Here is a 22,496-nt window from a genome sequence, read left to right as displayed (position 1 = left end):
GGGTCCTTAGTAGACTCAATAAATTTTACTAGCAAAATAGCCAAAAAACTATTTTTCTCTATTTTAGTTATCAAACATGAATAAAATCTAAAAACCTTATTCTTGAAATTGTTAACTCCAAAATTACTAAATCAGAAGAAAGCATAAGGGCCAAATATGATCCCCTCCCTTATTTTTTTTGCAAGTGCTTTGTGAGAAAAGTTGTTTGTTAACGTTTTAACTTTTACGAAAAAAAAAAAAAAAAAGGTGTGAGAAATAGTTTGCAAACAAGCCCTTAGGTCCTCACAGCCTAGCTCGAGGGCTCAATATGGTGACTTGTGTTGTCCAAAAATCATCATTATTCATTAGTAATATTAGGAGTGCATGTCATTTTTTACTATCTAAGGCCTTGTTTGGTAAACAACAAGCCTTTTACAATGCATTGTTCATGATTGGTGAGAAAAAAATGAGTGTAATAATTAGTATAGAAAATTGAAAAAGCTGTATTGAAAAATGAAAAAATTTTGTTTTATAGTGATTTTTTTATTTAAATAGTAGTAAAAAAATAAATGATGTGATATAAAAAATGAATAATGTGATAAAAAAATTAGAATGTTTTAATATTGATTTTTTTTGAAAAATGAGATGAATAATGTGGTTGTGTTTGATGTTGTTTGCCAAACACCAACTAAGTCTCTCATGTCATTGCTTTTTAACACACAAGTGCTATTGTGGTAATGCCTAGATAAATAACCACAATTGGTCGCTACCCTTTTTTTAATAGAAAAAAAAAATGTAACACCCTAATCAAGGACAATAAAAAATGAGAACATCTCAACTTTTGAATCATGCAATTATTATTATTTTATTTTCACATGTTCATACGAATACGAAGAGAGAAAAAATAGAAAATAAAATTTGAATTAATAATTTCCACTTCATGATACGTAATTCTCAACCGATGAAAATGATACGTAATTCTCAACCGATGAAACTATTCCTGTATCTTAATCGTGCAATTTGGTTGTTTCTTAAGATCAAGCTTCTGTATATCACGTCATGAAAGATTGTCTTTTGGCATATGTGCTTAATAATGCTTTATATAATATGTGCTGGAAATTGTGGAAGGAACTTTTATGAAAAAAAGCTAATAAAGAAGTACGTATTAAAAGTTCAATCCCAACGTACACACTCGCCAATGTATAGACAGTGACCTTGACTTTGATTTCCAATACTGAAAAAATTCACATTCTCCAATTCCGATGGTTCCTTTCCTTTGTCAAAACTTTTTTCTTTCTCTCTACTGGAAGAAGCAGATTCCGATGAAGATTTCTTGAGCTAATTTAAATAAAACTACTAGCTAGTATTGTACAATGAGGATGAGAGGAAATGAGAGAGAGCTGCAGCCTGCAGGTATAATTGAGCTTCATGGACTGTAAAAGGAAGGACCACATTTGCATTTCCAACCCTCAGGCTCATAGTTTGCATACTGGATCCCCAGATGGCTGTGCATGCTGGTGGTGGGCACTTGAATGGCTTCACATGGAACACACCCATAACACTTGTGCTCACAGTTTGGTGGACTTGACCCTATTTTGCTTACTCCTTTCTGCATTGCTTCTCTGTTCGTCTTTTCTCTCACCCTTTTCAAACCCTTTAAGAAAACAGAGGAAATGATCCATAAATAAAATGTCCCGCAGGGAGATAGAGAGAAGGAAAAAGAGTGAGGCTGAGAGAGATACCTCCTCTGTATTCAAGGCTACTGTTAATGACTCTGAGCTCTGACCTGGCCCTGAGCAAGCAGCAGAGATGCTTATTATGAAGCTATTGAAAAGTAAGAGAGAGAACAATGCTAATAAGTTAAAACAGAAACAGAAAAGGCTTCCATTGGAAAGTTGGAAGGAGAATGGCTATCAGAAGCTTGCAATTAAGGAGGAGCAACTTTCTCTGTTTTGTTGGAAGCTAAAGCCAAAAAAAATGTTGTGATATTTTTAAGACAACTTGTAACTGTCATAATGGGGATCATCAATCATGTTGAAAATTATTTTATGTAGGAAAGGGTTTTCCTTTCTGTAGAAAAAACAAATGGAGCTATGGAGCTAAACCAAATAGATATGATCATTGCAATAAAAAAGTGGACTTGTAAGCTGTTGACTGAAGAGGGAGTATTTAAGGAAGCTCACCTGGTTGATGAGCACCAAGGCTATCATTTGGTGGAAAAGGCCTGCTTGTTGCAGAAGCCCAACTCACTATTTGCAGAGCTATAATAAAACAACAACAAAATCTGCCCTTCATTCTTCAAAGCACAAGTGATGATGATGGTGATTATGATAGCAATCAGAGAGAGAGAGAGAGATTTGAATCACCCAACTACTTTAGGAGGCCATGCATGATTGTTGGAATATAAGAAGGTGAGAAAAGGCAACCAAACAAATTTCCATTTCCCAAAAAACAAGCCAGAGCCTTTTTTCTTTCTTGGGTTTCTCTTTACTATGTAGCGTTGGTAGAGAGATTTTGCTTCACAAGCAAGTGATTCTCTTTGACAACACACTTGAAAATCTTATCCGTAAATCTGTTTCATATCTCTCTCATCCTCTTCTCCCTGATATATCTTACCCTTCAACGCAAGCCAGCCCCTTTCACACACTCTCTCTCTCTCTCTCAAATCAATCTAATAGAGTGCTATATGAGGTGTCCTACCAGCCAGAATAACAGCTCCCTTCTTGGGTTCTGAAAATCCTGCAAGACCCCTATGATCGCTGATGATCAGCAGAAATCGTAGCTGCCTAGACTGCAGAGCCCTCTCACTCTCTCTCTCTCTCTCTCTTATAATCTCATTCCTATAAAAGGAAGAGAAAAATACAAGAGGCAGAGAACCATTTATATGTAGAAAGAAAAAAGCATCAATGTCTGAGACGATACAGAAGTGAAGAAAAATTGAATGAGTTAGTTAAAAGATTTAAATACTGTTCTTTGAGTCAACTTTTGTGCAGATTGGTGGTTGGGGAACACAACAAGGAAATGTACCTGCGTCCAATCTGAGCCGTCCATTTTGGCCATCTGTAGTATGTCAATTAAGATTTTGGGTGGTCCAGGTAAAGCTTCTGGGTACCGCCAGAAGAGCATCTTCAATGAGTAATAGTTTTGTCTTTGTTTTCTTTTCTTGTAATTTGTGATGGTGTAAATATTTATAAATATCTGCTGATCGTTTTTTATTTTTCAAGAACTCGATCCATATGTTTATGAATAATACTAGATATCTCAATATTTTTGTTTTTTAATGATTTGATCTATTTAATAAATAAATAAATTTATATTATTATTTTTTAAAATGAATGTAAAATTCAAATCATTTAAAAAATAAAAGTGTTGAAATGTCGAACAACACTCTATGGTTATATTTTAATACATATTTATTGTATCAGTTTGATATGTTCAATATATATAGATATATCCTTTTGGTAGGTAGAGTGATTGAAGAAAAAAAGCATATTTTTTGAACAAGCACCAATAAAAGCAACTAAAGATTGATGTGAAGAAGCTGTAAGCTGTGAAAGTAACCTCGGGAAGCAGGCTCAAGATAAGAAGACCTTGATTGCACCATCCAGTGCTCTCTCTCTATCTCTAGGCTATATAGCTGGTAATGTAGGGAGGTAGGCAACGCTGCACTGTGCTGGTGGCCAATTTGGTGTAAACAGCACTATCATTTGGCATGTAAATATTGTGAAAGTTTTTACTCAATGAGGGAATTTGGTGAGATCAGGGACTTTTATAAAAAGACAAGTCAATAAATATCATGAATGGGAGTAAAAGGGCAGCAGCAGCAGCAGGCACAGGCAAATACACAAATGCACCCATTTCTCTGGAATTGGAACTTTCCCATTGAGACTTGTGAGGGGACTTGAGTGATTTGATCAATCAATGTGCTGCACTGCCTCAAATCAGCCTGCATCTCTCTTCCACCAACGAACTTATATATAATAGAGAGCATTTGCTCCATTTCTTTATTCTTTTGGTCCTTTCAAAAGGATTTAGGATATAGCTGGAGAACATGAAAAAAGAAAAGAAAAAGGAAAGAGAACTTCTGCTTACCCCATGCTTCTTTTATAGAATTCAATACACCAGTGCAATGAAAGGTAAAAGCACAGTCATGTATGGAAAACAAAATAGTGTTCAAAGATTAGAAGATTCCACTCTATTCTCAATTCAAAATCTGTCAGACTACTCTGTGTACTAGCAGTCTAGCACATATTCTGGGGCCGATTGTTAAACAACACCCCCACCACATCCCACTGTCTATAAAAAAAAATAAAAAAATAATTGATATAGAAAAATAAAAAAATAGTATTAAAATATGAAAAATTTTGTTTTATAATGATTTTTTTTATTAGAATAGTAATAAAAAATAAATGATATAATATAAAAAGTGAATGATTTGATATAAAAGTAAAAATTTTGTTTTAAAAAAATGAAGTGAATAGTGTAGTATATTGTGGGGTTTAACAAACAACCCCTTTGATTTGAGGAGCAGAAAATAGCTGAAAGAAAAAAAGAAAGAAAGGAAAAAGACAAACACAAATACATTTTATTATTTGTTTTGTTATTGAACAATCCCCAGGATAAATTGCCTACTTCTCTGTGGCAATGCCAAAAAGTCTAAATTTGACATCACATAAGTTCTAAAGCATGTATTGATCAAATTTGTCCTCAGGGAAGCGTATTAAAATAATAAAATGACTTAGGACATATTTGAGATTGCGTTTAAGAGTCCTAAAATTACTTATAACACTCAAAAAGTCTGTTTTTTTTTTAAAAAAAAAGTATTCGTTTGGTAAAAAAAATTAAAAGCGCTTTTAAATGTTCAAAAAACCTAAAAATTGCCAAAACGTATTTTTTGCAAAAGCTTTATTTGGAAGCTTTTGCTCAAAAGTGTTTTTTGAACTAAAAATTCTATTTCTCAAATGCAATCCCAAATAAGCTCTTAATATAAGAGTTTAGTTGGAAAATACATCAACTGGAACATACTAGTTTTCAGAAATACCCTCAACATAGACAAACATCAATTCTATTTTCCACACACCTAATTCTTCTTCCTCAATACTTCCGTGCTCCTAAAAAAGAGAGTACTTACCCGCAGCTTCAGTCTAGATACAAAGCCACGATCATCCTATGTTTTAACTTTGTAGCACTATCAACTAGGTGGTAGTCAAGCAATGGCATCTTTGGATAATTGAAGACATAAGATAATGCATCCTTCATATAGAGCATTTAAAGGCCAAACTCTATCATCTAGACAGAACTCATCAAAGGAGATGCCCAACATAAAAAACAGTAAAATTAACTGAGAGCAATCCATTTTACGATACACAAAAATGCCAGTATTTTGAGCAAGTTCCAAGAAAGACCAATTCTCATTCAACTGGTTGAGAAATCCAAATGTTTCATTACTATACCCAATCTGAACTAAGTACAGACAATTATATTATTAGGTCCTGGTGACTTACGACATATGATAAGAGACTGAAGACATCAGATGAAGGGAATTATATGGCATTACCCAACAATGACTTAGCCCTCTATATGAAATCAGTCACTGCGGGTTTAGTATCTGACAAGCTTCAAGTTACTAGTTATATAAGTAAATCTCAGCTGCCAAGGATAACACATTGCATAAAGGAGTCGGTCTGCATTGTGTAATCAAACACAAACCCAGATTGATGATTCCAACTAATTTATTTATCTGACTAAGGTGAATAAAAGCAACAAAGGTAGTATATCAAACCAACCCCTTCCTGCTTCTCCTATACCACAAGAATGATACCAAACTAGTATCAGCATATAACACTAATCCTAGCTGGCTACTGCAACGTGAAACATATTATGACGCAACTACGGTGAGGTTGTCAATGGGTTTTATAATTTGGCAAGCTTTAAAAATGTGGTACTTATCTCAATGTGTAAAATTCTAAACCAAATATCGTAAACAATAGAATCACATGCCAAATAATATGATAATCGTATGAGGAATTATGGAATACTTTTCACATATGGTTTCTCCCCACTGAGAGAATTACCACTATGATAGAAAGGGAAATAAATAATTTCAGTAGTCAATGAGAACAATGGAATAACTGAACAAAATTCAGTCACGATTGATATCATCTGGATGGTAAAATTGCAACAAACGTACAAAGCAAAGAAACTAAGCATCAGTTATGATACAATATTAAATCCTCTTTTCTGATCCAAATCGAGAGAAAAATTTCTCAAACCTTCTTATTACAGAGGCTCAGTTAACCCACCCCTCTAACTTCTAAGGCTCTTGACTTTTGGATTCTTTCTTTGGATGAATTGCTTCAACAATGGCCTCAATCTCCTCCTTCACTCGTTCAAACACACTCGGCCCCTTGACTTCATCTATCGGGGTGTTCTCGTCAATGTCATCACTCCTTCCATGCGTTTCTTTGTGATGCTCTGGTGATTTTTCAGTGTGAGTTATTGCATCAATCTCTTCCTTAGCTCTCTCAATTATATTCGGTGCTTTGACATCTTTTTCGTCTTGGAAAAAACAAAGAGAAAAAGGATAACACTCAATTATTTTTAACTCCAGAGGTTACATGCATGAAATTTAATTGCTATAAGATTCTCAGCATAGAAACACTAAACTTAAAACTCCATTTACCCAATGGACACTACCCGCAAGAAGCTTTGGGCAAATATATTTACCATGTTTGATGTTTCCTTAGATGACTTCAGGAAAATATCTATTCACAGAATTCTTTCTCTTCTTTTTTATTTTCCCAGTTTTTCCCCTTAGGAGAGAAACTATTCATTGAAACAAATGAAGAACATGATGCCAAACTATTTAACTAACAAATCTTTTGGATACAAATTCAACTAACATTGAATAAAAAAAAAAAGAAAACCAACAACAGGAAACCAGAGAAAACTGATCAATTATGAAAGAGTTGCTTAAAAAGGGTCATACATGCAAGTAAACAGTTTTACACAAAACCCAATTGCCAGAGCTAAGATTGATACAAACTAAACATATTAAAAAACCCAAAGCACTCTCAATGAATAGGATCGCAAATAGAACTCATTTGCACAAAGCCCATCCCTATGATCAACTGTTCAAATAGATTTAAAGTGTAGTCTCGCAAAATTAAAAGCAACAAGTACATACAATGAATATTTGTAATTAAAAAGAACATATACATACATATGGGAGTGCACAAAATTGAGATTCTAAATGTTTATATACCTTTTGGAGATACTGTTGGCTCTGGGTTTGGCTCCGCCATTGGAGTTTCAATGAGAAATTTTGTGGGTCTGATTCAGTCAGCGCGTGATCTCTGTCTCTCTCTCTCCAACTTACTGGACCACTACAGTTGCATCTCTGCCCTTTATGTCGGGACTCCGAATCTGATGGGCCGTAACATTATGTGGACGGTTCGGATGCAAGCTCAAATTATTTATTTATTTATTTTCGTTTCGTTTAATAGGCTAAAGCAATTTCTTGGCCTAGTCATCATGGGTGGGCCTTCTTTGGTTTTTCTTTTTCTTTTTCTGCATTTTGGGCTTTGGCCCAACCTTGTACTCCCTTAAAAAATATCTATTTTGTTTTGAAGGCTTGGGATAGATGCTTTAATAAAATCTAGAATATCTACTACTAACATGCATACAATGGATTGTTTTAGATGGTCAGAAAAAATTGATAGAGATTTGAGATAAATTAAAGAAAGAAGTGAGAAATTATATTTTTGTCGTATAATTATTTCACAATGTTAACGTGACAGTCTCAATCAACATTTAAATCATTCATCGTTAAAAAAAAAAAAAAAAAATTCAAGGTTAATGCTAAAAAATTCATATTATTGCCAATAATATGAAGCTAGTTATACAATAATTCGAAATTATTGAAAAGAAGAAAAATGACATTTAGGTGGTCTATTTGACCAACAATTCCATAGCTACAAGAAATCTTACCATCATGTCTAAAGCACATGATGTCTTGTCTTCTGACTGATACAATACATAAAAGCAGTTAGATGCTTTGCACCCCCATAATGCTAGAACTTGAAAGCAGACAATGAAGAAACCATTAAAAGGGATTAAAGCTACGGCCACTCCACTCATATGGAATTCGCTATAAAGACCTATTTGTTAAAGTCTCTCTCAAATAATGGAAATTTCATGAGGAACAACTAGGCAAGAAGCCTTTTTGCGGAGACAAGATTTTTCTCATGTCGGCTGACTTAATAAAATAATTGTAGTACTCCAGTCTCAGCTAGGATTAAGGATGCCTAATAAATGCATAAGAGATAATAATTAAGGGGGTAAGTTAGGCACAAAGTCCCAAAATGAAGGAAAATTATATTCGAAAGCACTTAGAAAAGTTTTGTTTCAGAGACTGTCTGAACAATATACAACGAAAAAATTGGAAAGCCATTCGATAATCGTTTAGAAGATCCACATCGGATCTGACAAAGATTTGAATTTTGAATACTATTCGGACAACTAGAGTAACCCCTCACATTATTGCTTGATGTAATTCATTTATATTGTGTTTATATTATATTTTATTAATTGTGGAGAGTGTGCGTGTGTTTGTTTGTAATAATTCAAGGAAAGTGTTAGTCACATTTGCGCTATCACCTTTAAAAGATTTAGTCAATTTAAAGCTTTCATAGAATTACTTATAAAGTCTAATTTCACATAATAATTAAACAATGTTAGACTTATCAACCATGAGCATCTTTTTTAAACCACCAACTCTTTATGTGAGCTACTAATTTTATTAATATGGAACTAGAGTGTTACAGTGTGTGCGTACATGTTATAGTTGTGGTGTGAAAACCCCCTAGAACTAGGAGTTTGATGTAGGGAGTTTAGAAAATGAATGAACAATGTAACATTCGAGCATTGCTCAAACTGTCTAAAGAGTATCGATATTCAACAGCTTTCTAACAGTTTTTTTGGCATAATGCAGAAAATTTGGAGTTTGCAGGTGCTAGGTTTGAATTTATGACTTAGAGGCTCAACTAATAGTAGAATACTTTGTAGATAAGGAGATTTTTTTATCGAGGATTGATGGTGTACAGGATGATGACACTATTATTAGTGTGGTCATCACCATACCAGATCATGTAGATTTTACAGGAAGGTAAAATTACTTTCAGTGAAGGTAGCAGGTCAAGAGTGGTAACTCTTGACCAAGAGTTGTATTGGGACTATATAAAAAGAGAGGACATCTGGAGGAAGAAGACGACGGGTTGAGGAAAACTGTCAATTCCCCAACCCCAGACGACACCGTTTCACAAAGTGAGGAAGCACCTACATCAAACGACATCGTCCTACAGCCTCAGGTAACTGATTTCCATTTTCTCTCAAACGATGCCGTTCTGGATATCTAGAACGATGCCGTTTTGGGCCTTCACAAACAGCACCTTCCAGCACCTGTTATCTAGGCGACGCCGTTCCAGTAAATTGGAACGACGCCGTTTCAGTACCGGATCGAGTCGACAGACCCGCTCCACGTCTTCTGGAGCATGCCCGAAAGACTGCTCTCGACCCACTTCGCCAATCGTTCCGCTCTGGCCCAAAGTGGAAATACACGGCCCGAAAGTCCGTGTTGCGAGCCCAAGCCCAAATAAAGAAAAATCAGAAACCCGTAAACACTAAAACCCGACCCGCCGAAGCTCGACCCGCTGAAGCCTAACCCGTTGAATCACAATCCGACCTGTTGAAGCCCAACCAGCCTTTCCACCCGTATGCAAAATTCGACCCAAGATTTAACCTGCGTTTCAACCCGCGGTTCAGGCAATTCGGTTTCACCAGCCCTGGTTCATCATACCCGGTTCAGGCAACCTGTTTTCAGCAGACTCGGCCAGTTCAGGGAATTTCAGCAATTTCGACTGTTCTGGCTCGTTTCGGCCCCGATTTCGTCCATTCAAAAACCATTGGAAAGCTGATTCGAAGGGCTACAATTCTACAAGTTCTATTTACAATAATTTTAATAATTTTCAGCATTATAATTCTAGAAATAATTGGGAAAGAGGTGAGACTTCTAATCAAAGCCATCAAAGTTTGCACAGGAGGTTTATCCAACCCTATTGGTTGGCTCCAAGTCAACACAAGGAGGTTGCATTCACTGTTCCAGATTTGGCTACAGAGGAGATCTCATCTGACAGGCGCCTAAGGGGTCCACATCCTTTACAGATTGTTAGGACCATTGAGTAGAACCCTGGAGACCCGTGGCCTACTGGCATGCACCGCTTCACTCCTCCGAGGACGGGTGAAAGGGTCAGTCCACCAAATCCATCTCTTGGATATTACAGGGGACATTTGAACAAATACAAGGCTTGTCTGACTTATCCTGAAGATTATTGAGCTGAAGTTATTATTATTATTTATTGTTCTTATTTTTATTTTTACAGACAATATTAGTTTGTAATAATAATTAGAATCACAGATAAATTATTTAACTTGTAATAATTAGTATAGTTATTCAGACAATTGTAAAAATTGTACTGAAAAATAATAAATATTATTATTATTATTGTGTTGTTAAATCTATTTTCTAACAATGGCTATTAAAAGTAGCATTGATTCCTCTAGACTCGAAAGTCTTAATGGAATGAATTTTAGAATGTGGAAACGACACATAACTTATGTACTCCCACATGACAAAACACAGTATACTCTTACATCTGTGAAGCCCGATCCAGTTGACCTAAATGACAGCGAAGCCAAATAGAAGCATGAAAAATGGATTGAAGCCGACTTAATGGCGAGAGCCACCCTTCTCCACAACATGAAAGACAATATCATTCCTCTATTCGAAAGTCATGAGTCTGCTAAAGAAATTGTGGAAGCACTGGAGGCAAAGTATGGCCCCAGATCTGATACACATGTACAGTTGCTATTAGACAAATACAACTGTACACGTATGAGTGACAATGACTATGTAGGCGAATTTGTTAATCAAATGGAATTACTTGCAAAGGAGCTTGCAAATGCTAGTCATCATGTATCAGACAAAATGCAGGTAACCACCATACTTAACGGCCTTCCTTTATCATGGGAACATGTGGTGACTTTTTTAACACTTAGTGGAAAAGAAGTCTCCATAATTTCTTTACCAGTGATACTAGTACTCGAAGAAGAGAGAATGAAAAGAAGAAGGCGAGAAGGAATATCTAGCAATTTGATGATGGCTCAAAACTCAAATCAGATTGTTCAAACTCCTCCTACATTCAGAAGCAAGCCACAAAAATTCAAAAGAAAATGGAAGAGTAAGCCAAACAGTAAAGTCAAAGCTAAAGGAGCATGTTTCAAATGTGGAAAAATTGGACACTTTAAATAGAATTGTCCAAAACTCCACGGTGTTAAACCACAGAAGGAGATTGCAATGACAATCACTGAAGCATCGATGGCAGAACCAACTTCTAGCTCATGGTGGATAGATTCAGCAGCAACTAGACACATCACCAACAAGAGGGAATTTTTTGTGGACTTCAAAGAGAAAGCTATTAGAGAGCACAAAGTTTACATAGGCAACAACACCTATAGTGATGTGTTAGGAGAAGGAAAGTATAAGATTTCTGTCAAAGGTTCAGTTATTGTCTTACATGATGTTTAGTATGTTCCTAGTTTCCAGATAAATCTAATATCAGTTCCTATATTAGATAACAAGGGATATGGGATAAAATTTAAATCTGGGAAGGTCTATATTAGGAAAGGAAACATATCTGTAAAGGGTACACAAGTTGACAATATGTATTCCATTAAATTTAATAATAAAGTTTCCATTTCACATTAATCACATGTATCTAAAAGTAGTTCTTATCTATGGCATTTAAGATTAGGCCATATTAACAAAAATAAATTGATAAGAATGAGCAAAAGTGGATTACTATCTCATATTAATTCTGGAGATTTTATCATATGTAAATCATGTATTAAAGGAAAAATGACTAATAAGTCTTTTTCTAAACACTGGAAATCATCAGAATTATTACAAATAATTCACTCAGATATTTGCGGAGCATTCAGAACTAAGACACATAGAGGAATGGAATACTTTATTACCTTCATCGATGATTATTCAAGGTACGGATATATCTACCTCATCAAAAATAAATTTGAAGCTATTGATAAATTCAAAGAATTCAAATTAGAGGTAGAAAAACAATTAGGAAGATCTATCAAAACCTTAAATAATGATAGGGGGAGAATATAAAGCTATGGATACTTTCTACAAAGAGAATGGTATAAAACATTTGTACACAATGCCATATAAGCCTCAACAAAATGGTATTGCAGAAAGAAGAAATAGAACTTGAATGGAAATGACAAGGTCAATGATGGCATTCGCTGACTTGTCTATCCATTTTTGGGGAGAAGCCTTATCCACATCAGCTTATATACTCAACAGGGTTAAGACAAAATCTAAACCTTTAACCCCTTATGAAATCTGGACAAGTCTGAAACCCAACTTAGAAAATATAAAAGTATGGGGATGCAAAGCCCATGTACTTATCCCAAAACCTTTAAGAGATAAATTAAAAGATAAAACATGGGAATGCAAGTTCATAGGATATGTTGAGAATGGTAGTGGATATCGATTCTACCATTCTGAAAAATGATTAATAGAAAGCAGAGATGCTGTTTTTCTTGAAAATTCAGATCAAATAACTCCTATAGAAGATATCAGACTATTAGAAGATGAACAATCTACACAAGAAAATTCAAATCTTATATCTCCTATGAAAGATATCAGTCTATCAGAAGATGAAGAATCTGCACATGAAGACATTACAAATCTCCAGGACAATGGGAGTAAAAGAAGATTGGATCTCAATATCCCTAATCATGAAAACAGTGGGAGAATTAAAAGACAAAGACGACCATCAGTCATACTTAAAGATCATTATGTACTAAGTATAGATGACATAAATCTTCAAGATGATCCTTCCAATTACAAAGAAGCTGTGAAAGGTGATGATGCAGACAAATGGATAGATGCAATGAATGATGAACTAGACTCCATCAACAAAAATGACGTCTGGGAACTCACGGACCTGCCACAGCAACGAAAAGCTATTGGATGTAAATGGGTACTGAAGAAGAAATTCAAAGCAGATGGAAATCTTGATAAATACAAGGCTAGGTTGGTAGCCAAAGGATTCACTCAACGACCAGGTGTGGACTTTGTTGATACTTATTCGCCTGTAGCAAAATTTACCTCAGTAAGAATAATCATGTCTATAGTAGCTAAGATGGATTTAGAATTGCACCAATTAGATGTAAAAACAGCACTTCTAAACGGAGAATTAAAAGAAGACATCTATATGGTTCAACCTAAAGGATTCAATGTGAATGGACATGAAGAAAAAGTTCATAAATTAAAGAGGTCATTGTATGGGCTAAAGCAATCTTCAAGACAATGGTACTTAAAATTTCATGAGTCCATCATGGAAATCGGTTTCGAGGTAAGTCCACTAGATCATTGTGTTTACATACATTATGATAATGATAAGTTGACTATATTATCACTATATGTAGATGACATATTATTAACTGGAAATTGCTCGAAAATGATTCAAAATACAAAGAATTTCCTAGCATCTAAGTCTGAAATGAAAAACATGGGTGAAGCAACTTATGTCTTGGGAATAAAAATTTCAAGGGATAAGACCTCGAAATTATTATACTTAGATCAAGAGAAATAGGAAAGGTACTTAGAATGTTTAATATGGATAAATGTAAACCTTTAAATACACCCGTTTCAAAGGGTCAACATTTGAGCAAAACAATGTGTCCTCGAGACCAAACAGAAATTCTTGAAATGGAAATTGTCACCTATGCTCAAGCTATGGGCAGTCTTATGTATGCTATGACAAGCACAAGACCTGATATTTGTCATGCTGTAGGATTAGTTAGTAGATATCAATCCAATCCTAGAAAAGAGCATTGGCAAGCAGTTAAAAGAATATTTAGGTATCTGTAAGGAACTAAAAACATGGGTTTATGTTGTGGATTAGAAGATCTAAACATTGCAGGATACACTGACGCAGATTTTGCAGGAGATGTAGATGATATAAAATCTACAAGCGGTTACATATTCTTATTTAGGGGAACAACTGTTTCTTGGTTAAGTAAGAAACAAAATTGTGTTGCAAAATCCACAATGGAAGCTGAATATATATCATGTAGCACAACGGTAAGCAATGCTATTTGGATTAAGCATTTCATTAAAAGTTTAAATTTTGGAATGCAAGATGGGCCTGTCAATGTATGTTATGATAATAAGTCTGCCATCTCTTTAATAAAAAGTGGAACTCAAAGTTCCAAAGGCAAACACATTGACATAAGTTATTACTATATTCAAGATATAGTGGAGAAAGGTGAAATGAAAGTTGAATTTATTCTCTCAACAGAGATGGTAGCTGATCCCATGACCAAAGGGTTAACTCTAGATAAATTTAGAGAGCATGTAGCAAAAATGGAATTAAGGAAAACTTAAAAAAAGGCTACATGGTAAAAATAGCATGATTAGAAGGATTCAGGGACGCCTGAATGAATGATGGTATGCATTTATTTTCAGTATACTGATAGTATAACTATTTATTTCAAATAGGGCAACCTTGGAGATAAGAAATTGAATAAAAATTTTCAATTCAATTTACATATGGTTATTATGTAAAAAAAAAATCATTAATTATAGTATTGAGTATGAACTGTATTCTTAACTATGGATAATTAATGTTAATTGCCTAGATTATATGGTAGATAAGAAGTTGACATACTTTTTGTGATACTAAAGATAAACACGTACAACTAAGGTTTAGTTACTAATTATAATAGTATGATCAAATGGGAGATGATGGTGTACAGGATGATCACACTATTATTAGTGTGGTCATCTCCACACCAGATCATGTACATTTTACAGGAAAGGTAAAATTACTTCCAGTGGAGGTAGCAGGTCAAGAGTGGTAACTCTTGACCAAGAGTTGTATTGAGACTCTATAAATAGAGTCCCATGAGAATGCAGATTCCTAATTCTATTTTTACGTGAAATCTTAGTTTAGTTTTCTCCTGGTTTTTCTGTATTCTAAACACTCTTATTCTCCACCGGATTTCCACCCTAACGGGAGAAATCCTTTCTGAAGAATTTACAAAGATCCTATAATTTAGAATCCTACAAGGATTACTACACACAAGCTAGGTAAATAAACTCACGTAAACCCATAAAGAATTGAAGGATTTTTTTTAGCATGTCTATTTTAATATGAAATGTTCATCTTGTATATTGAAACTTTTGATAAAAGAATAAATCTTTATTGAATGAATTTACACTGTCAGGTTCACAAATATATATATAACATAATAGACTAAAGGTATACATTAGTTTACATAGAAATCATAGTTGTCAATTACAAGACTATATGCTGAATTGTAGTAAGTTTCCTTGAGTAACCTTTCCATGTTTATACACATTGACTGATTTGAATTCCTTTCCATGTTGGTGTAGAATAATTCTCTTAATGCTTGAGCATATCAGTCGTGACCTTGTCTTCTTGATGTAGCAACTTATCTTTTTAAGGTGTAGGTGAGTTGTCAATAGCTAGTTGGTTAACACCCCCCACAAGCAGATGGGGGGAAGACACACCATTAGTTTGTCTTTGAGAAAGTTAAATTGATCAGAGGAGATGCCTTTCGTGAAGATGTCTGCAACTTGATCAATAGTGGAGATGAACTTCAAACAAACATCTTTATTGGCAACGTTTTCCTAAATGAAGTGCACATCAACTTCAATGTATTTGGTACAAGCGTGGAACACCGGATTAAAGGCCAAAGTGATCACCCCAATGTTATCACACCATACAATAGGGGGAGATAAAAGTGGGAGTTGTAAGTCCTTGAACAGCATACATAACCAATAGAGCTCAGCCACAGTCATGGCAAGAGCCTGATATTTAGCCTCAGTGCTATTGCGGGAGACAGTGGGTTGTTTTTTTGCACACCAAGATATAAGACAAGGACCCAAAAAAAAGCATATCTCGTGGTGGAATGGCAATCATCCGGATCACCAACCTAATCCGAATAACTGTAGCATGAAGATCAAGAGTTCCACAAGTAAAGTAGAGGCCATGGTCCACAATTCCTTTGAGGTAACGGAGAACACGTTTTATAGAGGACCAATGGGCAGTAGTGGGAGCATGAAGATGTTGGCAAAGCTGATTGAATGAGTATGCAATCTAGTGAGTGTACAATATTGCAAAGCACTAACGACACTACGGTATTCACAAATATCAAAGAGAGGATCCCCAGTCTGTGATGACAATTTTCCACCAGAAACACAAAGAGCTGAATATGGTTTAACACCGACCATACGGGCGTGATGAAGAACATTCAAGATGTATTTACTTTGGCGAAGGTGTAGACCATGGGTTGTCCATGTAACCTGTATACCCAAAAAATACCCAAGAGGTCCAAGATCTTTCAAGGCAGATTCGGTTTGAAGTCGTTGGATGAGAGAGGCTAAAAAAGTGTTATGAGCCCCTGTCAACACAATATCGTCAACATATACAAGGAAGAAAATATGAACACCTGATTTATGATAAGTGAACAAAGAGGTATCCATAGAAGAGGCTGTAAATTCCAAGTTAAGAAAACACCGTGATAACTGATGAAACTAGGCTCGTGGTCCCTGTTTGAGTCCATATAAGGACTTATGTACCCTACAGATGTGATCTAGAAGTAGAGGATCAACAAAGCCCCATGGTTGCTCCATGTACACTTCTTCGGGTAAAATACCATGAAGAAATGCATTGGAGAAGTCTAGTTGGTGAAGTGGCCAGCCAAAATGAACAGCAAGAGCAAGAATAACATGTACCGTTGCTGGTTTAATAACAGGGCTGAAAGTCTTCGAAAAATCAACTCCACATACTTGATCAAAACCCTTGGTAACCAAGCAGTCTTTATATCGATCAATAGTTTCATCTGCATGTTGCTTCAATTTTTAAGCTCATTTGTTATGGATGACTTTCTGATGAGTAGGCCGCAGAACTGAGCTCCATGTTTTGTTCGCAAGCAGAACATCAATTTCATGTTCCATGGCTTGACACCACTCAACCGAGGTAATGGCCTGGGAATAATACGTGGGTTCTAGAGGAAGAGTGATAGTGTGTAGGGCTTTAAGTGAATGTTTAACGGAGTAAAAAAGTTTAAAATCAGGAAAGTCTTTGGGTTTGAGAGTATCCGTTCGTGCATGAATGAGCATACGGGTGGGAGGAAGAGGTAGAGTTGGAGTAGAAGATGAATTTGGGGAAGATGCATGCATGAGTCAGGAGATTGGGGGAGGGGGGGTTAAGTGGCAGATTTTCAGGGAGAGAAGCATGGGATTCGGTTGAGGAAGATACGTGTGAATTAGGGGAATTAATGGCTGAATTTGGTGGAGATAAATGTATGCTTGAGGCAGAGGAATTAATTGCTAAATTTGGGGTAGATAAAGGTAGGCGTGAGATAGGGTATTTGGTGGGATTAGGTGGCAGATTTTCAGGGATAGAAACAAGGACTGAATTTGGGGGAGAGAGATTTGTGCGAGAGACATGGGGTTGAGAGATTGAGTTGGGTGAAAAAGGAAAGTTAGGTGAAGTAGAGGCAATTGCAACACAGACAACTAGAAGAGTCAAAGAGGAAGGGTGAGAAAAAGTAGGAGATATATGGACAGTAGTGGGGAGACATAAATTTTTTTTCATCAAACACTACGTGGCGCGACAAATAAATTTTTTTGGAGATAGGATCGTAGCATCGATAACCTTTGCGGTGAGAAGAATATCCAAGAAGAAGTCACATTTTACTGTGAATGGTAAGTTTGTGAGAGGAGTAGAGACGTAGAAGTGGATAACACATGCAACCAAAACTCCTTAAATGAGAATAATCAGGTGAGCATTGAAATAATTTACTATAAGGAGAATCATTGAGTAAAACAGGTGTAGGAAGACGACTAATAAGAAAGATAGCAATGAGAAAGGCATCTACCCAAAATGTGGAAGGAAGGTGCGATTGAGCAAGAAGAGACAACCCAATGTTCATAATGTGTCGATGTTTTCTCTCGCCAATACCATTTTGCTGAGAGGCGCAAGGACACGTAAGGCGATGTAAAATACCATGGGTGTCAAAAAAGGAAATAAATTGTTTGGATACATATTCGCCCCCATTGTTAGACTGAAATTGTTTAATACGACAAGAAAATAGATTTTGCACTAGAGTCTTAAATTTCACAAAACAAGAAAACACTTCACTTTTATTAAAAATTAGTACATCCATGTAAATTGTGAGTAATCATCGATAAATATAACATAATATCGACAACCACAATGAGAAACAATGGGAGAAACCCATAAATCAGAGTGAATAAGCTCAAGAGGACAATAGGAAATTCTAGTGGAATTAAAAAATTGGAGTTTTGTTGTTTTGCCCAATTGACAATGAGAGCATATGTGATCAATGCTTAGAGATCCAGCCATAGGAAGTTGAAAAATGGAGACGACCCACTTGGTAACTTGAAAGGAAGGATGACCCATCCTAGCATGAATGATATGGCTATCAAAATCACCATTTGATTAAAATTCAATAATGATCAATTACAAGTTCAATGGTGATTTTAATAACCACATCATTCCTGGAAGGACTAAAAAGGGACACAAGAGGGACCTGTAGCATTTTTCCACCCCAATTTTGCTTGTAATCCCTCTAAGAATGATGTGACTATCAAGATCACCATCTGATCAAAATTCAATAATGATCAATCACAAGCCTAATGATGATTTTAATAGCCACATCATTCCTGGATGGACTAAAGAGGGATACAAGAGGGACTTGTAGCATTTTGCCACCCCCATTTTGCTTTTGGGAGGTGGTTAATTGTGGACGTGGTTTAACCATCTTCTAGGTTGGTTTTTTGTCTTTGATTTTTAATTTTTTGTTTTTTAATCTCGTTAATTTTTTATTTTGATTTTAAAGAAGAAGAAAAAAATGTGTATTTTAAGACAAAAGACAGAAAAGTGGCCAGGTGCAAGATGATCTATCAACTTGACCAAAAAATAACACAACACAATGAGAAGAACAAGAAGAGGAAGATGATTTATTTAGAATACTGAGTCTTCTTTAAACTTTAGGGAAATTATATCAAAACACATTGGGTAAACACGCCAAAAATTTTTTATCCCTAAGTTTTTTTTTTTTTTTTTTTTTTTTTTTTTTTGACAATTTACTCATTGGGTCAATCGAAATGCCAAGAAAATCTCTACCGTCAAATTTTTTTAACTACCGTTAGATTGGTTGAAATGCACCGTCTTGCCACGTCAACATAATAATAATTTTTATTAATTAAATAAAAATTAATAAAAAATAAAAATAAAAAATAGAAGGGATGGCTGGAAGCCACCCTAGTGCCCACCCCTGGAAGCCACCCCCAGGGGCTGGGGTTGGCTTGCGGGGCACCCCAAACCACCTAGGGGAGGCTCGCGAGCCAACCCATGGATGGTGGGCCACCCCTAAACCCAAGGGGTCGCCACGAGCAACCCCTAGGGTTTAGGAGTGGCCTGCGAGCCACTCTTAATAGCCCTTGGGGTGGTTTGGGATGGCCCGCAATCCACCCATAAGCCCAAGGGGTGGCTGCCCTTGGGTTTATGGGTTCCTTGCGGGCCACCCCTAACCAACCATGAGCCACCTCTAGATGGTTTGGGGTGGCCCGCAGACCACCCCCAGCCTCTTGGCGTGGTTTGGGTGGCTTTCGGCCACCGCATAATGGTTTGGGTGGCCAAGGGTGGCTTCCGGTCACCCTTTTTTTTTTTTTTAATTTTTTTATTAATTTTTAAAATAAATTAATAAAAAAAATTATTATGCTAACGTGTTAAAACGGTGCATTTCAACTAATGGCAGTTAAAAAATTTGATGGTAGGAATTTTCTTAGCATTTCGATTGACCTAGAGAGTAAATTGTCAAAAAAAAAAAACTTAGATATAAAAAATTTTTGGCGTATTTAACCAAGGTGTTTTGATATAATTTTCCTAAACTTTAATCTTCTATATTTTGTATCTTTTTAGCTTTTAATAATCTTTGCTCGCAAAGAAATGAAAGAAAGAAAGACAAAAAAAAAAAAAAGACCAAAAAAAAGAATAATGTAGGGGTACGAAGAGAGAAAAATTAGAAGAAATCGAAAAGCCGAATTACGAAGAGGAAAATGAAGCTATGAAGAACAATAATGTGTAAAAAAAAAAAAAAAGTGTGAAAATGCATCATGTTGTTGTTGTTTATTTATTTATTTTTATTCAAAAAAGGTTGGAGGGGAAAATTAATTGTGGCTATTCTATCTGGGCGTGACCATAATAGCACCAATCCTTCGGGAGACTGCTTAGAAAAGACCTAGACGGTGAAAACCGTAGGCATACTCTCAAAACTAATCGAGCCATAACTTAACCGTCTGCCCCACCAAAGCATCGATGGGACTTAGGGAGATAATACAAATAGGCATGAGGATTTTCATATTCGGGAATTGAACCCATACCCTTACATTATCCAAACCCAATGGGAATGCCCTGAGACCATCAAATGGTGTGAAAATGTATCATGTTATGTTCTGAGATGTCATTCTATATTTTTAGTTTTTAGTTTTTGCTTTTTTTTGCTTTTTTCTTTTTTCAGACCAGACCATGGTATGAATTTTGTTTTCTAAACTTTTGGTGGCTAGCCTAAGAACTTTTGGGTTTGGGTCTAAAATTCGTCAACAATTTTTAGTTTTAAAGTATTTTGGGGTCTAGCTTGGATTCGGGGTTAAAAAGTCTATAATTTTTGTTGGGGCAGGGGTCAATTTCTTTTTTCCTAAAAAAAAAAATATTTTGAGGCCAGCCCATATATATATATATAAAAGTCTATGGCCCCCTTCCCGATCCATTACTGTCTGCCTCCGCCACTCCCTGTCGTCTCTTGATTGATATCCTCGTCCCCAAACTAGACAATGAAGAAACCATAAAAGAATTTGAAGCCATTTAATATGTTACTTAAGGTCTATCAAATCAAATAATAGAAACTTTAGAGTCAAATTGGCAACACACATCAAATATGTATAGGTGAACAACTTGTCAAGAAGCCTATTTGTTTGTCGTAGAATTTTGAGACTGGAAACTTGTCTCAATCCTTGACATCAGAGTGCTTTTGGTAAAAAGCTCCAACATTCTTATTTTTCTAGGAAGTTTTCTTGTCCAAAAAAATATAAAGAAATTTTTTTATACAATATGGGAAAGAAAATAAAACGAAACAAGTTTTTTTTTTTTTTTTTTTTCGTTGATTATTGACCATGTTAGCTTGATCCCCTACATCATACGCATTGTCGGTGGATTATGCTTGTGTAATGGGAGAAAGGTCGGGGACAAAGGGTGGCCCACAAATCGGAGGGTCTCTGTGCATTGAAAGTCAAAAGCGGCCTCAACGTTTTGATGGGGGGAAGCAGAAGCACTGTTCCCACCCTAGTCTGTCCACAAAGCGTGTGGAAAAAAAAAAAAAAAAACTTGAATTTAATAAAAAGTCTTGGTTTTTTATTTTGAATATAATCAAATTAGTTGCGAATGAGTTGAAAGTGATGTTGCCTGTGGTCCAAGTGACATTTTGACATTAATTACGTTTGCCATAAGGATGTCCTGGAAAACATATGATCCAGTTGCCATTGTTGTTGCACCAAATTCCAAAAAATCATTATACATATGAAAAATGTTTGTGTTCTTTTCCTTTAGGTGGATATTGTTTTATGATAAATGTTAGGTGCTCTCCTTGTAATTTCTTTGTATCTTCTTGGTTCTAGGTGAAAATTGTTTTATAAAACCCAAGTGAGATAATTGGTGTTAGGTGCTCTCCTTGTAATTTTTTTGTGTCTTCTTGGTCCTAGGTGAAAATTGTTTTATAAAAACTCAAGTGAGATAAATAAGAGTAACTTTCTTTTTTGTTTTTTTTTAATAAAATAATATTCATATAGAATCAGGAGGGACACAAGAAGAACACCAAGAGAGCAACGAGCATCCTCTTTGTTTTCCAGATGACAATGCTAAAGGCTCTCCTTGTGTTCTTCTAGTCTTATGTGGATATTATTTAAAAAAAAAGAAAAAAAAAAAAACTAATAGTTATTTCTCTCACCTGATTTTTAAAAAATAATATCTATCTAGAACCAAGAGAACACTTAGTATTTTTTTTTTTTTTCTAAATAATATCCACTTAAGATAAAAAAAACATTAAGAGAACACCTAACATTCTCCTTATAATATTCTCCAACATAAGACATGTTCTACTCTTCAAATAATTTCTTTATTTGCACACAGAGACAGAGAGAGAGAGAGAAACCAATGAATCAAACCATCAATCTTTTGGACGGTGGACATAGATAACTAATACTCAGCCACTTCAAGTTTTTTTTTTTTTTTTTAATCTCTATTCTCTCTCTTTGCTCCTGT

General features: G+C 35.5%; 3 protein-coding genes across 4 annotated transcripts in view; 1 reads left to right on the top strand and 2 right to left on the bottom strand.

Moving 5' to 3' along the window:
- Window positions 1–1,111: 1,111 nt before the first annotated feature.
- LOC132188309 (EPIDERMAL PATTERNING FACTOR-like protein 3) lies at window positions 1,112–2,888 on the bottom strand. 2 transcript variants are annotated; one of them, XM_059602732.1, is made up of 3 exons: window positions 2,163–2,888; window positions 1,722–1,771; window positions 1,112–1,633 (listed from the first exon to the last, which is right to left on the bottom strand). In XM_059602732.1, the coding sequence occupies exons 1-3, from the start codon at window positions 2,272–2,274 to the stop codon at window positions 1,406–1,408; spliced, it is 390 nt and encodes a 129-aa protein (XP_059458715.1). In that variant the 5' UTR covers window positions 2,275–2,888; the 3' UTR covers window positions 1,112–1,405. The 2 variants fall into 2 exon arrangements, with proteins under 2 accessions (XP_059458715.1, XP_059458716.1); XM_059602733.1 differs by having other exon boundaries at window positions 1,722–1,765.
- A 3,205-nt stretch (window positions 2,889–6,093) lies between these two features.
- LOC132187768 (uncharacterized) lies at window positions 6,094–7,372 on the bottom strand. The gene is made up of 2 exons (XM_059602189.1): window positions 7,244–7,372; window positions 6,094–6,537 (listed from the first exon to the last, which is right to left on the bottom strand). Exons 1-2 carry the CDS (start codon window positions 7,281–7,283, stop codon window positions 6,293–6,295), a joined length of 285 nt encoding a protein of 94 aa, XP_059458172.1. The 5' UTR covers window positions 7,284–7,372; the 3' UTR covers window positions 6,094–6,292.
- A 3,396-nt stretch (window positions 7,373–10,768) lies between these two features.
- Window positions 10,769–22,496, top strand: part of LOC132187846 (uncharacterized) — a 23,867-nt gene continuing 12,139 nt past the window's right edge. The window contains exons 1-3 of the mRNA XM_059602280.1: window positions 10,769–11,029; window positions 11,348–11,594; window positions 12,637–13,475. Of these exons, the coding sequence (XP_059458263.1) occupies window positions 10,769–11,029; window positions 11,348–11,594; window positions 12,637–13,475 (1,347 nt within the window). The remainder of the gene's footprint in view (window positions 11,030–11,347; window positions 11,595–12,636; window positions 13,476–22,496) is intronic.

The sequence above is a fragment of the Corylus avellana genome, chromosome ca7 (genome assembly GCF_901000735.1).
Source record: "Corylus avellana chromosome ca7, CavTom2PMs-1.0".
Taxonomy (NCBI): Eukaryota; Viridiplantae; Streptophyta; class Magnoliopsida; order Fagales; family Betulaceae; genus Corylus; species Corylus avellana.
This window is presented reverse-complemented; position numbering and strand designations above follow the sequence as displayed.